Source organism: Pelmatolapia mariae, linkage group LG8, assembly GCF_036321145.2.
Source record: "Pelmatolapia mariae isolate MD_Pm_ZW linkage group LG8, Pm_UMD_F_2, whole genome shotgun sequence".
Classification (NCBI taxonomy): domain Eukaryota; kingdom Metazoa; phylum Chordata; class Actinopteri; order Cichliformes; family Cichlidae; genus Pelmatolapia; species Pelmatolapia mariae.
The window spans coordinates 2,432,434-2,449,827 of NC_086234.1; the positions used below are offsets into that span (position 1 = coordinate 2,432,434).

Sequence of the window (17,394 nt, forward strand, 5' to 3'; positions counted from 1 at the left end):
TTTAAAGAGAGCAGGGAGGGGGGGGGGGTGAGGATGTGCACCGTGCTATGCTAGGAGAGGACACAAGGACAGCAGAGGAGACGTTCCTCTGAATCAAAGGAGGACGAATCAGGGCACCAAGCACAGAGAGACCCCCGACCCGCTCCCACAACCCCGAGAAGAGCTCACAGCTCGTCTGTATTCAGCCAGCAGGACAGCGAATGCTGAGAAGTGATGTCAGGATTTATCTGAAGACTCTCATCCATCCATCAGTTCCTTTTACAGGAAAGTTCAGTCTCCAGGCTGACTTACAGGAATCACGCTGCACAATGCATACAAAATATGTACCAGGATTTATTTTTCCAGCCTGATAATCCTGCAGAGATCAGAAACTTTCGCTGACCACACAAAGCTTACTGCTTCGTTTTAGCCAATGACTGACTGTCATCTCTGCTGGCCCCGCCCTCTCACCGAGCTGTGGCGAAAGCAGAGCAGAGATTTGCCAGAAATAACACGATGTCACTGAGATCTGATGCATTTAAATGCAAATGAGAATTTCAAACTTGTGCCAAAAAGTCGACTTCCTCCTCGATCGCTCTCTTAGTTTAAACATTAAATCCGTTTCTTCAGTTATGCTGAGGTGCTCTTTAACCACTGACATGTTCATCCCTAACATCCCAAAATATACATGAGTTACTAAAAACATGTATTTAAACATAATATTTCAGATTAATCAGTCTGGATTTTTACTATTCTGTTTTAGTCAGAAATCTCCCCGTCAGAGTTCGTCCCGTCGTCACTCTCCAGGTTTTCACAGAGCGTTTGTTTATCGTTGTTATTCAGAGTCTGATTTATAGAACGATTCTTCCTCCTCAGGTCAGACACTGTTTTCTGATTCGTACAAAGATACCTGCAGTAAAAAGCTTTCGCTCTACGGTGTGAACAAAATGAAGATTTTGAACTCGGAAATTCATTCACGTCACAGTTACTGTAGTTTTATATCTGTCATCAGTTTTTATTCATGAGAAATGTTTGAGTTTTATTCAATCTAAGATTTAAGATGATTAGGATTCATATTACAGCACAAACACTCGGCTCACGCTGATGCAGACATCCCAGCAAAGCGAGCGCTGTGTCTGCACATAACAGACAGTTTGGCAAAGAACCAGGTTTCTATGTCTTTAGGCTCTTTGTTAGTAGCTGCTTATTTACAAACCACATCATTTGTTCCCATTTCTGTAGTTTATCTATGAAAAATGTCAAAGACAACTCAGTTTGTCAGGAAAAAGTTAGTTTGTTTTTCCAGTTTTCCAGCTCAGATCCAGCATTTGACAAACAGCGACTGGATGGGAGCCATAAACGCTCCAGATCATTCAGTCCCTGTGGTCACCTCAGTTCATGGAAAGCTTCGCAGTCGATGCTGATCAAAGCTGAGGATGTCCTGGTTATGAAGAGTCATGCATGAGGTCGTCTTACAGTTTGCACTGGTGCCTAAAAGTCCTCTGACTGCAGCTTCTGGATGTGAGTCTCAAGCAGAGTGTGGGAGGACTGCATTGGAAAAGCAGTCGACAATAGCAATAAAACTGATTAGAGTGTGTGTGTGTGTGTGTGTGTGTGTGTGTGTTTGGGGTGACTGTGGGGAGAAACCGTCAAAGAATCTGTGGGGATGTTTATCATGCAAATGGCTGAATAATGGATGCGCTCGGAGACGATTTGTCTTTGACGCTAATTTGTCATCGGCTTTTTGGGAGATCTATGAGCACAACAGTGTAGAGCAGTGAAACACCACCTCTCTCTCTCTCTCTCACACACACACACACACACACACACACACACACACACACACACACACACACTAATTGGGATATTGTGAAACTGCTGTTGCAATTAAGTAATGGGTAAACAGAGGAGTGTCTTTGCATGCAGCCTGCTGGGAATAACGCAGGAGGAGCGTGTGTTTCTGTTTTCACCATTATTGATATGCGTGTATCAATATAACACACAGACAAATGGTGTCCTTGGAGGAACGACTGCTGCAGGGTTTACTGCAAAGAAAAGGGGAAATAGCAAAGAGTTCAGCTGCTCAGCACGGCTGCTTGAGCTTCATTAGAAAGGGTGAAACTTTGAGCACGACTTCCTGTTACTTTTACCTCGGGGTCTGGGACCCCTCCAATCTGAAGTTGCCCCTGATGAGAAGTGCAGAGGTGGGTACACGTGTATCGCCCTGGTTCATTGTTCTTTGCGCCCTCTGCTCGAGGGACGGGCCCCGACTGCCATTTGTGCTTCTATCAAACAACAGGTCGGAGCATTCAGCCTTCCTCGGGCCACTGAGTGGAGAGTGTCCTATTAAGAGATTCCATCGTCCTGCAGCGGGACTTCAAAGCTCTCATGGACGACGACAGTGAGACCTGGAGGGCTGTGACTGGGAGGAACGGCCTGTCTGATCCGAACCTCAGTGTTGGTCTGTTATTTGTCCATAACAAGCATCACAGCAAGCACATGTGACACCAGCACAGCCTATTTTGTAATCCCTTCATCCGATCTGTGGCCTCTTTGGACACTCAGCAAAGAGAGGAGCTTTCAGCTTGTCGCCACCTGGTGGTGAGTTAAAACAGGTGGGGTAGGATGCTGGGACCATCTGGCAGTGGATCTGGTCTCCCAGGGAAACCGGGGACATTTGGTCCAGTTAGCAGCTACAGCTGCCCGTGGCACTATGGACCTGTCAATCAAAGAAATGTAACAGGAACGCCCCCTTATTTCCCACAGACCCACCTGTGTGGCTGGATATGGATTTTTACAGGATACACTTCAGGTTATCCAGGTTTGTGTTTCCTCCCAGGCTCAAACTGAGGAGATTTCACATGTCAGGTGAATATGCTAACTACTACAACATGAAGGCCAGTGTTGGCCCCCACCTGTCCAGCACCATCACACTCAGCACCGGGTCTCCACAAGGATGTGTTCTGAGTCCCCTCCTGTTTACGCTCTACACATCCGACTGCTCCCCTACCCATCTCTCAAACACCATCATAAAGTTCGCGGATGACACCACCGTGGTTGGACTCATCTCAAGGGGGGATGAGTCTGACTACAGAGATGAGGTCAACAGACTGACTGAGTGGTGTTCAGTTAATAACCTCCAACTGAACACCACGAAAACTAAAGAACTTATCTTGGACTTCAGGAAGGGCAGAGCAGACCCGGCCCCACTTTACATTCACGGGAACTGTGTGGAGAGGGTGCACTCCATGAGGTTTCTGGGCGTGCAGATCTCTGACGATCTCTCCTGGACTGCAAATACCACGGCAGTGGTAAAAAAGGCCCAGCAGCGTCTCCACTTTCTGAGAGTGCTCAGGAGGAACAACCTGGAGGAGAGGCTGCTGGTGACATTCTACAGAGCCACCATAGAGAGCATCCTAACGCACGGTATAACAACATGGTATGCAGGGTGCTCAGCTGCAGACAGGAAAGTACTGCAGAGGGTCATCATCACAGCCCAGAAGATCACTGGCTGCTCTCTGCCCAGCCTGGAGGTCATTGCAAACTCTCGGTACCTCAGCAGAGCTGGCAATATCATCAAGGACTACTCTCACCCCAGCAATCAACTGTTTGAACTTTTACCGTCAGGCCGACGGTACAGGTCACATAAAACCAGGACAAACAGATTCAGGGATAGCTTCTTTCCCAGAGCTATCACCGTAGTAAATAAGCACAAAAACAATTGAACCTGCTTAGCTATACCATACTGTCACTGCCATTATATTATGCTGCTATTCATACTGTCATTATATTAATGCTGCTATCCTGTATATATCATACTTACTATTGTTTGAGTACTTACGATTGTTTTATTGTACTTTTTATATTTTACATTTATATTTATTATTGCATTTTGCACCATGGGAGTGGCACTCCAATTTCGTTGTACTCTGTACAATGACAATAAAGGCTATTCTATTTGAACACAGCTGTTCTCAACTGACTCAGATATTTCATCTGGGTTTTCATTGGATGCCGCTGGTGTTTGACCCCTGCTCTCCCACTAAATCTGCATACTTCCACTGCACGTCCGTGATTTATGAGATATTTGCAGGCCAAACCATGGATGTCCGTTAGAACCAAACCTGATGATTTTACTCCATTATAATCACACACTAGCAACTCTGCAGTACCTTGCGTATTCCCTCTGACGGGCTGGACACGGAGTAATCCATGCCGTTGTTCTTGCTGATGGTCCTCCACAGCTCTGAGTAGGTGCTGTCCTGCTCCAGAGGGTTGGTGCCTTTGTTTCTGAAGTAGTCGTAGACCGCCGAGTCCCTCACAGTGCCGTAGTCCACGTCGATCTGCCTCGCGAGGTCCTGGAAAGACCTGGAGGACAGAAATGGAAGGGTTGTTGAAAAACAAACTAGGTGAAGGTAAGAGGTGAAGCACAGGTGAAGGACATTAGAAACTCTTAGATCCAGATAACTGAGAACATTTGTTAAACTGGAGGAGGCTCATGTAGGTCCAGGTGTTATGTTTCCGTGAACTTTAGGCCATCTGAGGCTCAGTGCACGCGTCAGCAGTTTGCAGCCGTGACTTCAGTCATACAGCAGTGGGAGAGTCCAAAGTAATTACCAATCATAATCATTCACATGTTGTCATGTCATTACATTGTTTGGTTATGTTCATATTTTTATACCTTTCTGGTCTAAAGTCTGTCTCTGTGTTTTCTTTCTACAGTGTGAATAAAAAACTGTAAATTAACTGTAAGTGTGTGGATGTCTCCAGAAGCCTGGTGTGACGGTGAACTGATTTCAGTGTTTTACAGGTTTGTGGAGACGTGGAGCCTGTGGACACTGAAGAGGTGGGAGACTGGTTTTAATCAACGACACCCGGGAGAAGAGCTGATTCGTTTTCCCACCGCCTTCAGGTGTTTGAGCGGCTCGCAGTTTATGTCATTTTAATAAGAAAGTACAAACAGAGCTCCACATAGTTCAACAGGAACACAAAGGCAATTTTAAATCTGTATCAGCAAACCTATGACAAAGAATTCAAATGTCATGAAGAAACAACATCAGTTGAATTTAGAGCTTGCTAGTTGTTCCCACAAGTGTTCAGCTTGGAACGCTAACCTTCAGGATGAGGTCCAAAGAGATGTTGTTGCAAGTGAAGGAGGCCTAAAGACCTAAAAGACCACAGGATCCTCTGAACTAAACCTTCACCAAGTCAAACACACTCTCAAAGAGTTCAGAGTCTTTACAAATACAGAGTTTACAATGAGGTGCAAACCACTGGACTTACACCCAAGAACAAGAAGACATCTGAAAGAGGCAGCCCAGGTCCAGAAAGATGGAACCAAGATGACCTTGTACCAGAATGATGGGAAGAGAAAGGCATGGAGAAAGACAGAAAATCTCAGGATCTGAAGTTTACAACATCATCTGCCAAACATGGAGGAGGTAACATGACAGTATGGAGCCCAAACATGCCCATGATGCCATATTACTGGTTTGCATCAGGTTGGGACCTTTGTAGTTTGCTTTTTGCTTCACTTGGTCATTTCTTCTGTTTTTATTTTTTTTTTCTGTCCAGCTTTGGTTTCATGGTTTGATTGCAGCACTGAAATTAAATTAAATTCACTTTCTTGCCAACAGTAAACCTGCACATGAAGAAAATGACAGACACATCTGATGAAGCAGGGACGTTAAACCCACTGAGCCCACAGTGGACAGAGAAACTCCCCTTTGTGTGTGTGCACAAACCTTTAACTGCATATTTACAGAGTCTCAGTTTTTCTACATGATACAGAAAAGCTGCTGCAGTAAATGAAGGAGACTCTTAAATGATAGGAAATAAATATATTACAGAAAATGTTCTGGTCCCTCTTTACCCACACTGTCCCGTGAGCTAAAAAAACTAATTAATTTTTCCAATTATTGATGGGCTGGTTGTAAATAACAACATGTCTATAGTAGATAGGTAATAGATAAACAATTAATTTATTGATATGAAATATTGTGAAACATATGAAAACGTAGGTTAAGATCCAAACTTTTCCTTCACATTTCCCAAAGCCACCCAGTGGGCCAAACTGGAGTCTTCTCACGGCTGATTCCAGCCCCTGGGCCTTATGTTTGACATACCTGCTGTAAACCAATAGGTTTATTAATGTTTCCATCATAAGACTTTAAAGGGAGGCTCGGTCTGAGGAGGCTTTTGTGGCTGAAGGTGCTGCAGCTAACCTAATGTGGTCCAAACTGAAACAGCTCGATCGCAGATGAGTGTTCGGAGAATTCCCCGCTAGGCTAAAAATACTTTAAACACATTTTCTGCTCAGATACAGTTACACACTAATTTGGCTGTTTTTGCTTTGTTAAAGTCTGTAAATCGATGTGTTTTGTTCTCTGGAGAAGTCGTCTCGGGCCAACGAGGCCTCGCGTTTATTTGTTCCTGCTGTGATTGATTCCATCTCGTTTGTTCTGTAATTATATTTAAAATATAATGTGTGGAATAAACAGAGGTCAGCGTGGGCCATTGGTTGGTTCCCCCGCTCCTCCCTGCAGACGGCTGGGATCTGAGACCGCTTCAGACCAAAGATCGTTGTTTTAAACGAACCGAGAGGAAACTGCAGTCTGACGAGTGCGCTAACAAACGCTTGGTTAAAGTGCCGATCTCTTCAGCGAGGGGTCTATTTTTTTGCTGTGTGTCACCCAGCCAGTGTAAAAGGTGATTTCTGACCTGTGGAGCTGGAGATATGTCCTGTATTTACACCTTCATATTTTATATACGAGGCGAGAGTGGGCGGGAGTTTCACTTCCACTTGAAATCTGAGAAACATCCTCCCCTCGTCTGCAGCTTTGGAGGCCCAAAATGTTACTGTAAATCTGACATTTGTCACTTTCTGCTTGATTGTGTCATGTTTGTTCATATTCTTTAAATGTAACCTCATGCTGTCTGCTGTCATCTCCTCCGTGGCTCTGGTTGATTTAATACGTTTTTGGGGGTTTTTTTTAACATACAATCAAACTTAAATGAAATATTCTTATTGTGAGTAATTTAAAGTCATTTGTTGAGCTCAACACAAAAATTTACTTCAATGTTATTTATGTAGCACCAAATCACAACAACAGTCACCTCACAGTGCTCTCTATTGTAAGTTAGAGATCGTAATACAGAGAAAACCTCAGCGATCAGACGGCCACCTGTGAGCAAGCACTTTGGCGACAGTGGGAAGGAAAAACTCCCTTTTAACAGGAAGAAACCTCCGGCAGAACCAGGCTCAGGGAGGGAGGTGGGACAAAGCCAGGCTGTGGTAGAAATCAAGGAGAACTCATAAGGACTCAGGACAAACGACCAATCAGACGGCAGTGACACTAAACTCCTGTTGCCCTGTTAGATGGACGTTGGTTAATTAATAAACTGGTAATCTGAATAAAGAAGTTTTATTTCAGCTTTAAGGCATTTTCTGCACTGACTTCATCTCTCAGGCCTCAGTATTGATGACAAAGTTGGAGATGAATCGATGGTTTTAAAATAAAAAGTCTTCTTTACGTTGTGGAGTGTGTACTGACCGTTTGTCTTCAGCTGTGAAAATGAAGGTAAATAAAGTCCTGCTGCGCATATCAATAATAAATACTCTGAAATGACCGGCGGGCGTGAGTATTCACTGCTGTTGGTTTTGGACTGAAGGTGAAGCAAACGTAAACGTTTCCTGAAAGGCAGCGAGTTTGATTCGCTGCGCGGTTCGAGGCGTTCGGCGTCAACGAGCTAAAAGGGAAAGCCTGAGTTTGTTAAACGATATTTATCATTATCATATTTTACTTTCTGTTCCTCATAACTGTTAATGTCCTGATCTATATTCCATTTTATAAACAGAGCCTGCTGAGCCTTTGAAATAATAAATCCTGCACAGACATGCGTCATAAATCTGAGCGAGGACGCGGGTTCACGCGTCGCTGTGTCCACACGCGCAGCTGCAGCCGCTGGTTTGATGTTTGTAGCTCTGAGAGGAGACCGCTCTGTTGTCTGAGGAGATTTTAAAGGAAGTCTGCATCACATGCAAATCTGCGAGTGTCAGTAAAAGCAGCATTTCAGCATTTAGGCGTCACGCTCTTCAATGAGCCGCCCTTCACGGAGTGACGCCGCCGGTCTGCTGATGGAAATGTCAGCTGGGATTTGATTCTCGGACGAGTAAAGACAGAAGAGGACGGAGCTGAGCTGATATTAAACAGCTGTTTTGAACCTTCAGACAGGAAGTGAGAGATAACGCTCCGCACGCAGCAACCAGATAAACGGCGACGTACCTGAGCTGTGCATTTGTGCCGAGGGTGTCACAAGTGTACTCGTGCATCCAGAGGGTGTGTGTGTGTGTGTGTGTGTGTGTGTGTGCACGCACGCAGTGAGGACAAGCTAAACTCCTAAACAGAGTGAGGAGCTGCAGGACGCCATGCTGCGTCAGATACTCTGATGGATGGAGCGATCTGAAGGGAGGAGGTCTCTGTTTGATGTTCACATGTAAAGAGTCTGGATCTGTCAGTGGTCAGCACCGTCACCTGTACCTGTCCAAGTTAAAGCTCCAGTTTGATCAAACGCTGATGGTATTTCTTTCTTTCCCCAAAGTTCTCCGTTAAACGATTTCCTCTAATTGCATGAAATCTGCTGATTACAACGCTGATGACTTTTAATCAGCAAATTAATTTCTACTGTGTTTCATTTGTGCACCTGACCTTCATACGGTACATTTTATTTACATGTTTTCTCATCTCAGGCGTAAAGTTTAAAACTAGAAAGAGTTTTGAACCGTGTCTCTCTGCACCTGCTGCGTCGTTACTCACTGAAACACAAAATCACGTGAAACATGTGTCCACTCGTCTGCACGGATCTTCAGAGACGATGCTCACCTCCAGCTTTGTTTCATTGCTCTTGAACTTCTAGAGCAGCTTTCAACTACTTGCAGTGCAGAAGAATCCAGATTCACTTTTTCTCTGACTGAAGTGAGCCGTTTTACTTCCTGTCTCTTTAAGGACCCCGCCCCTTCCTAAAAGCCCACTTTCTCATGATTGGCCAGTTTGCTGTAGCCTGCTGAGGGGCAGTCTTCGGTGTTGATGAGCTGCTCGTTTTGTACTGGAAGCCAGATGTGTTGTACGTGTGATGAAATGCACACACTTCCTGTCAGCACGATGGTTTGACTTTAAACTTTCTCTTGACGTTGTATCAAAATCCTTCGAAATAAAAACTAATTTGAATAAAAATCTGCTTCACTTCAAATTAGTAACGAGAGATTTCAAAGCCTTGATTTCTCCAGTTGTCTAACAGCATTGTGCAACATTAAAGATGACTACAGCTCTAAATAATGATTTCAGGCAGGACTGGCTGTGAGTTAAAACTGAATTTTGGACTTTTGGAGTTCAGGATTGATCTCCGAGATGCAAAGTGAAGGTCGGCCACTGTGAACACCCTGCAGTCCTCCTGGAAAGCCTTCAGACTTCCTGATTAGTGTTTCATCTTCAGTAGCAGTGGCAGCACAGACCCCCGTGTGATCGCCGCCTCGCTCCAGTAGCTAATCGCTGTTCTGATCTGATTGGCTCCGATCGAGCTCGTCCACTGTTGATTGTGTTGTTCGGCCGTGAATGCAGAGCAGCATTAATGGCCACTCCGGATGCCGAACGCTTTAAAGGGAAACGAAGCTGCTGTCCGGTGAACAACAAGGGCTCGGAAGCCCGTTTGTGCCTCAGACTGCAGCAGTTGGGTCTTTGAACCTGAAACCTAGGCAGAGCCGCACACAGAGGGTCGATGATGGCTGAATGACGAGATAAAAAGAGGCTCCGGACTTTGATGTCGGACCACTCGGGTTTTATCGAGGTGAAGACGACAACAAAAAAAAAGAGAAAAAAATGAAATATTGCTTTTGATCTGATGCCTGCGGCGCTGGGTGGGAGGCAAACACTCGCCAACGCTGTTGACACCACTCACGCTTCAGCACTCGAGTGTTTTTGGGTTTCAGTGAGAAAAAACCCACATTATCACTGCGGTACAAAGAGCCTGAGTGGAGGTCTCATACCTGACTCCACTCGGGTCACTGGGATGTGGATTTTTAAGCGATATGCTAAAAACTTTGACACTTGAATGCTGAAAGTCACTAACTAGAAATATTCTTTCAATTAATACATAGACGACTAATTAACCACCTTTACCTCAAAGCAACAAGCTGGGACTGAAAGAAAGCTTCAACAGAAGCTCTTCGATGACATCACCGCGTACTGCATCTTCTTCTTCTGCAGTGTTTCTTTCAGGAATCTGCACAGCTCTGCCAAGATGAAAATTCCCTCCCAACATGCATAGATCAAAATTTTCTTTGAAAATCAAGACGACCTTTTTATTCAAGGCATGGCTGAGTGGCGTGAGGTTAACGTCCTGCGGCCTCAGGATCTCGTCTGCTTTTGTCTTCTCACTTGACTTGACTGGTCAGGTGATGGGAAAGAAAATCAGCACCTCCAGTTCGGAGGTCATGATTCTCAGCCTGAGCACTCCGGGTCGGGGGTGAGGTGCTGCGCTGATCCAGGGAGCTGAACGAGCTGAACGGTGAAGCACAGTTGTTGACTTAGCGGTCGGTTGGGGTGAAGAGTTTCTTTAGTTTCATCACACTCTGACAGACCCTGATACTAAAAAGCATTTAAAACATGAGGAAAGTTGTACTTCTGAATATGAAGAGCTGCTCCAGGCTTCTCTTTATGAACTCAGATTTTATTTAAATTTAAATCTGAATTGTGAAGCAAACGAGGTGAAATATCCTGGAGGATCAAACTCAGGAGCCGTGTCTGCTCAGGCAGGCAGATTTCTTCTGAGTGTGTGGCTCCTGTAAGCGGACGCACTCCTGATCTATGAGCAGTCGCTCACCGATCCCATCTGTGCACATCTGCAGAAAGAAGTCTGAATCTGTTCATTTGATCAGTGAGACAAAGTCAAATATTTCCCACTTTTGCGACTCTTCTTGTTTTTCCAGGTTGTTTCTTTATGAAACGAGAGTTTTTGACCCTGTGACGGGTTCGTGTTCGCCTGTTTGTTCAAACAACACGACTCACGGTGAGCCCTGCTCGTCTGGAACATTAAATTACCGTCGGTTGGTTCGCTGCGATGAAGGGGGTCAGCATTATCCGTCCAGCTTAAAAGCTGCTCATTAGATGTCTGCAGGAAATTTATTGAGCTGTGCAAAAGTTCTCAGAAAGGTTAAAGAAGCCGAGCAGAAGTTTGAGGAGGTGGAAACCGGTAAAATAAATCGTTGTTATCACTCAGAGCAGCTTTTTCCTTTTGGTCATTAAACAAAGACTTCAGTGAATTTTGGTGATGCTCTGTGAAATCAGGACAGTTTTATTTCTGTATTTTCGATGTTTGTTCTCTTCACAGATCACAAGCAGCGTGTGCTGAACTCTGCAGCTCAATTCAGCTAAAGCGAAGAAAGTGCCAGATGCCACAAACTGCAGTTCCTCGAATGTCCACTTGAGGCTCACTTCAGCCCTGAGTCTGTTTTGTTTCCTGTGGTAAATTTTTTCCATAACTCACCTGTTTAAACTGTATTAAAGCCTAAAGTTGGCATTATTAGGGGCGTGGCCTCAGAGCAGACCAAGGACACGCTGGAGGAGGCGGCTCAGGACCAAGACCTGGTCCCGGATGAGCTGAAGAAAATGGACGGATGCTAAAACTCCAGTGGGTTTCCAAACTGACCCGTGTGAGTCGGTGGTCTCCTTCATGCTTCGAGCCTTTTACTACAGTTTCCTGTTGAACAGCAGGTTTCTTCTAAACAGCCTTTTTTTAATTTCCTGCCTCATATTTGGTGAACGTGATGGACGAGTTACTCGATCAGCTCGAGCTCCTGTGTTCGCCCAGAGCAGTCAGCAGCTATCGTTGCATTTCTTGCGTAACACACTTCACAAACCAAACTGAGTATTTTTTTTTAAGTATTTATTCAAATCACACGTGAACTTTCAGCATCTCCAAACTTTCCCTCTCCTCGGCTTTTGGACGAGTTGCAAAATCCGCCAGCGCTCCTCGCCACGAGGTCAGCGCGTTCTTCGTCAACAGCGAGAGTGTTAAATGTGAAAAAGACTGAAGCGGCGAGGCAGCCGGCGCTGGTTAGACGGGCTTTCTGAGGTTTTTTTTGCAGTGCATTAAATACTTGAACTCAGCCGCTGCAGTGTGGCTTCTTCATGAAGAAATATTCAAGCCGAGAGCCTTTTCAGCAAAACAGGTGAGCCTCTCAATCCATCCGCAGATCAGCTGCACCTTCACACCCTCCTCTCTCGGGGTTTGTTAAATCAGAGAGGATGAGCAGCCCCTCTCTGGCCTCCCGCAGCACTGATTTAAATCATCAGTTTCTTTAGTTCCCTCCTTAAGATTAAGAATCGGCGGGAGAAGCTCCCGAGGTCGGCCGAGCAATTAACACGGTGCTGCAGAGGAGCGGCGGCCACGTTCAGCCGAGTCAGGCGTCTCTTTAAGAGACGAGCTTCCCGTGGACGGAAAAACGCTGTGCTCACTGCTAATTAGCCGCCGCAGAGCCCGACGAGGTCACTCAGTTACAATTTTACAGAACTCGTCTTTAAATGTTATAATTTATTCAGCAGAAATTCCAATGTGTTTATCAGCGTAATGAGGAAACAGCTTTAATTAAGTATCCACAAATTTGCTTAATGTCTGGTCTCTGTTTTTAAAACCGTTACATGCCCACGGCTTCTTTGTGGCGGGAAAAGCCAAATAAATCATGGCTGGTAAACACAGTGGGACTCCCACCTCGCAAGACACGTGTGGAGACTGCAGTGACGGCTCCACGCCACATCAGCTCACAGAGACTGTATTTAAAAGATGGACAGAGCCATGTGACATCACTCCTATTAGCATTTTGTCCTCTACTGTGTGTCATCCACAGTTGGTCTCGTTCAATACATGTTCAATACAATAAAAGGCTATTCTATTCTATTCTATTCTATTCTATTCTATTCTAATCTACTCTATTCTATTCTGTTCTATTCTATTTGAAACTGTATGTCACAAATGAGGAGCAGGTGAAGAAACTGAAGAAGCAGTCTGTGGTCGAGCTAAACCTGTGTGTGGTCTGATAGTGGTAAATGGTTAACGGGCTGGTAGTTACAGCCTTTCTCTCTGAGTGTGCTTTTTGTTATTGGTGTGCCTTCTTCACCCAATCATGCACGAGCCCATAATGGCCTCGTCTAACATCGTGCATGCACTCACACTCCGATGGACACAGCATGCAGACTGCAGTAGATGGGCATTGAACCACCGACCTTCTGACTGCTGGACAACCCGCTGTAGCTCAAGAACCACAGTTGCTCACTAACTTTCAAAAGATTTCAGCAATTAGTTGTTCTGCAACGCACAAATCCCTGACCCAGCAATCAATCAATACAAGCGCCAGGTTCTCCACAAACGGCGGGCCGGATATCCGAGACCAACCCAAGATCCACAGCGCTACGGCATCAGTGGTCGAGGCAGGATTCTGATTTAGAGGCGTTCAGTCATAATCCCGCAGAAGGTAGCTTCGCACCATTGGCTCCTCAGCCAAGCACATACACCAAAGATCTGACCCTGCGGTTCCTCAGCACCGCATCATCAGCAGGTGAGACTAACCTCTGTGACGGCGGTCTAAACCCAGCTTCACACTTGGTGAATCCTGCTTACACATCCTGCTTAAAACCCAAAAAGTCAGAAGGATCATGAGGCTCTGCTTTCACCGTCTCAAACTGAAAATCAAGTTCAAGCGAGCGACTGCCTTTCTGCTCCTCGGGAGGTTTCTGTCCTCTGCAGTAAAGAAGTGGCGTGGATAGTGTCTGATACTCGGATTTACTCTGTGGGTTTTGTTGAATCAGGACGTACTGTTGCAGGAACAGTTTAGCTGCAGCTGCAAGTCTTTAAAACCCTGAACCCTATGAATGTACTCTTACTGGACAGAGCTCAGCCTGACCTCTGAGATCATAAAGACTAAATGAACTTCCTCCAGTCCAGCTGCAGAGTCCTCGCTCCCTATTTATCGTCTGAGCGCTGATCCTGACAAAGTGCTGCTGCTTCACAGAGTCCGAGACTCGAAGAACCGGACACAGAACTTTTTCCTCTCATGTGTCGCTTTTTGCAGGGTTTTGGTTATAGTTTAATTTTTGCTTGAGAGCCAGAAACTTGTGGTTGAGTTGGAGTTTGGTTCCCTGGATCCATATTTGGATCTGGATTGGCTCTGGTAGTTAACCCCTCCACCTCTGCTAACATCTGGCTGTAAATCTGCTCAGAATACTTGGAACAATCCTGCTACAAACCAGACAACGAAAAAAATTCACATAACATCATTGGTGGAGATGAAAAAAATCAAGATCCAAAGTGTTAATGAAAATCTTTTTTAAAGTCATTTTTCAGGAAGTGCAACTCTTGTCGGGGCATTAGCATGTTTCTCAGCGATGGGAGAAATCGGCACTCCGAGGAAGAGCTCGAACCTCTGAGCCGTCCAGCAGGATTCTTTCATTAATATTAGCTCAGTTCATTTCTTCTGTCCCTGATGTCTGAGCTCGCTGTGCTTTAGAAGCAGGTCAGCGTCACCGACCCCGGCAGGAAGTGCAGATTGTGGCAGAGCGTGTGATTGGCTGATGGAAGAAACCCATCACTGTGGCAGGAATTCAGATGCTGTGCGTGTCTGCTCGGAGCGCGTGAATGAAAGATGTATGTTTGCAAAGTCGGGAGCTGCAGACAAACACGCTCAGCAAGCTGTTCATGTCAGGGCGAGTGTGTGTGTGTGTTTATGTGAACCTCACCGTATAGCGTGATCCATGCGTGACACGGTGAGGTACGCCGCCAGGTTGGCGGTGTATGATGAACAAACTATGAGCGTGAAGAGCCACCAGCTGCCCATGACGATCCTCAGAGCGACCGATCCCACCACACCGTCCCCACCTGCGCACACACACACACACACACACACACACACACACACACACACACACACACACACACACACACACAGAGGTCGTTATTCAGACGTCAGGATCGGAGTGTCGAGTGCCCATTTTTAGATCACGCAGGTGTTTGTGCCCACGAGCTGGAGCGGGCGTCAGACCTGCGACCTCTCAGTTACAGGTTGCTCTCGGCGACCAGGAGCCCGCCTGCCACCTGATCCAACCGGCAGGTGAGAGCGATGCATCATCACAGCGAGCCGAGAGGCTGCGTCTAATCACACACCGTTAGGCCTAAAAGGTTTCCCAGGCAACCTGCCAGCCCGTAATAGATGCAGCTGGATGCATCTGCAGGGAAAGCGTGCGTGTGTGTGTGTGTGTGTGTGTGTGTGGTTGTGTGTGTGTCTGCACTGTTATACGTCCACACTGAGGACATTTCAGGGGCAGAGGTGACGTTTAGAAACGACAGAAGATTTTGGAGCGAGAGGAAGTTTTTTTTCTGTTAAAGAAATTCTTGGAAAGTGTTCACAGAGAACTTTTTGGAAAGTCATGACATTTAAAACACTGAGGACAAAGTCACAGTCAAGCAGTCGACTGATGATTTCCTGATGACTGCTCAAATTCCTGAAAGAGGCTTTTTATTGAAAATTCGAACACGGGAACGCCTGCCTGCTCCGATTCATCCCTAACAGTGTTTCTCTCGATGTCACCTTTTCGCTCACCTTGCTGCACGAACGCTCCGTAAACGATCCAGATGGCGCTGTGCAGGGTGCCCGACCCTGCTCCGTTAGCTGGCTGACCGGGAGGTGCATTCTGGGACGAGGAGCGCAGCGCCTGCAGTCTGTTGAGGAGGAATATGAGCACTCCCACCACGGGGATTGCGGCGGCAATGCAGGCCCAGACGGCGAGGTCGAAGGGCGCGAAGAGAGAGAAGATGTTGATCTTCTCTTCGGGCTTTCGGAGCAGGATGCCGACGCTGTAGTCGAGGTAGCGCTTGCTGAAATCGACCACGTTCTCCCGTTCTGGCGTGATGGTGATGGCGGACACCGCCAGGTCCGCTCTCTGCAGGACGAGGGAGAGGAAGGGTTGTTGCTCACGCTCCAAAAGTGGCCGAGTGTAAGAGAACAGAAAGGTGGTACAGTCCCTACCTTGTTGATTAGATCACCAATCATGCCGTTCCACGAGCCGTTGGGAAGCCGACTTCCATATTTACTGTCCGCTACCTGAGAGGAAGGAGAAAGAGAAAATCAGCGAGTTTATTCCAACATCTCAGAAGCTCGCTTATATCAGCCCAAAAACAAAAGTCCACATTTCAGAGGCTCGGCCTCATGAGGAACTATAAAATGAAAGCTGTACGTCATCCAAAGCTCAACATGCCCCAAGACCTTTAAACAGTCCGTGGTGGCGTGAGGGAAACATGGCGATTACATTTGAAGGATGGTCCTCGATTTCAGCGTGAGACACGTCTGCCAGCAGCCAAGAACAAACTCTGCAGGTCAGAATCGTGCTGCTGGTATCACGCAGCAGCCTCAGGTGCTGTGCGCTGAGTCAGCTCATGTTTTTGTTCAGTTTAATCCAGTTTTACTGATATAGCACCAAATCACAACGACAGTCACCTCCAGGTGCTTTATATCGTAAGACAAAGACCCCATAATAATACAGACAGGACCCCAACAATCAGACGACCCCCTATGAACAGGGAGAAGGAAAAACTCCCTTTTAACAGGAAGTAATGTCTGACAGAGGTCAGAGGACAAAGGTCCAGGCTCAGGGAGGGCGACCTCGATCTGCAGCGACTGGTAACCTTCACTAAAGCTGTTTCTGTGCTGTGATGAGCTCTGAAACCTGACTTCAAATAAGCCACTCCTCTGCAGATGATCTGTCAGCTGTTTGACAACTACTCTGTCAAGAATCTTTGAGATAACAGGAAAGTTGGAGATTATAATCAAACTATTTCTAAACTCCTTCTTTGTTCAGCCAAAGGTCACAGAAGGTCATGAGCATAACAAAGCTTATCACTCTATTAGAGCACTTCGCTCTCACACTGCAGGCTTACTTGTTGTTCCTAGAGTATTTAAAAGTAGAATGGGAGGCAGAGCCTTCAGTTTTCAGGCCCCTCTTCTGTGGAACCAGCTTCCAGTTTGGATTCAGGAGACAGACACTATCTCTACTTTTAAGATTAGGCTTCAAACTTTCCTTTTTGCTAAAGCATATAGTTAGGGCTGGACCAGGTGACCCTGAATCCTCCCTTAGTTATGCTGCAATAGGTGTAGGCTGCTGGGGGATTCCCATGTGCTTGCTCATAGGGGGTCATATGATTGTTGGGTTTTTTCTCTTGGCTCTACCTTACAATATAAAGCTCCTTGAGGCGACTGTTGTTGTGATTTGGTGCTGAATAAATGAAATTAAACGGTATTTTAAATGGTGAGATTGGAGCTGAAGTGAAGCTGAGTTAGTGCTCAAACCAAATGACAGACTGCTGGTCAGCCCC

At 46.1% G+C, this 17,394-nt stretch overlaps 1 protein-coding gene across 2 annotated transcripts in view; it reads right to left on the minus strand.

The window, feature by feature from the left end:
• The window catches only part of LOC134633038 (glutamate receptor ionotropic, delta-1-like), a 592,754-nt gene that overhangs the window by 21,839 nt on the left and 553,521 nt on the right, over nt 1-17,394 (minus strand). For both annotated transcript variants that reach the window (XM_063481897.1, XM_063481896.1), the window contains exons 11-14: nt 16,052-16,126; nt 15,626-15,965; nt 14,766-14,904; nt 4,152-4,347 (exon numbers count right to left, since the gene is read on the minus strand). In XM_063481897.1, the coding sequence (XP_063337967.1) occupies nt 4,152-4,347; nt 14,766-14,904; nt 15,626-15,965; nt 16,052-16,126 (750 nt within the window). The remainder of the gene's footprint in view (nt 1-4,151; nt 4,348-14,765; nt 14,905-15,625; nt 15,966-16,051; nt 16,127-17,394) is intronic.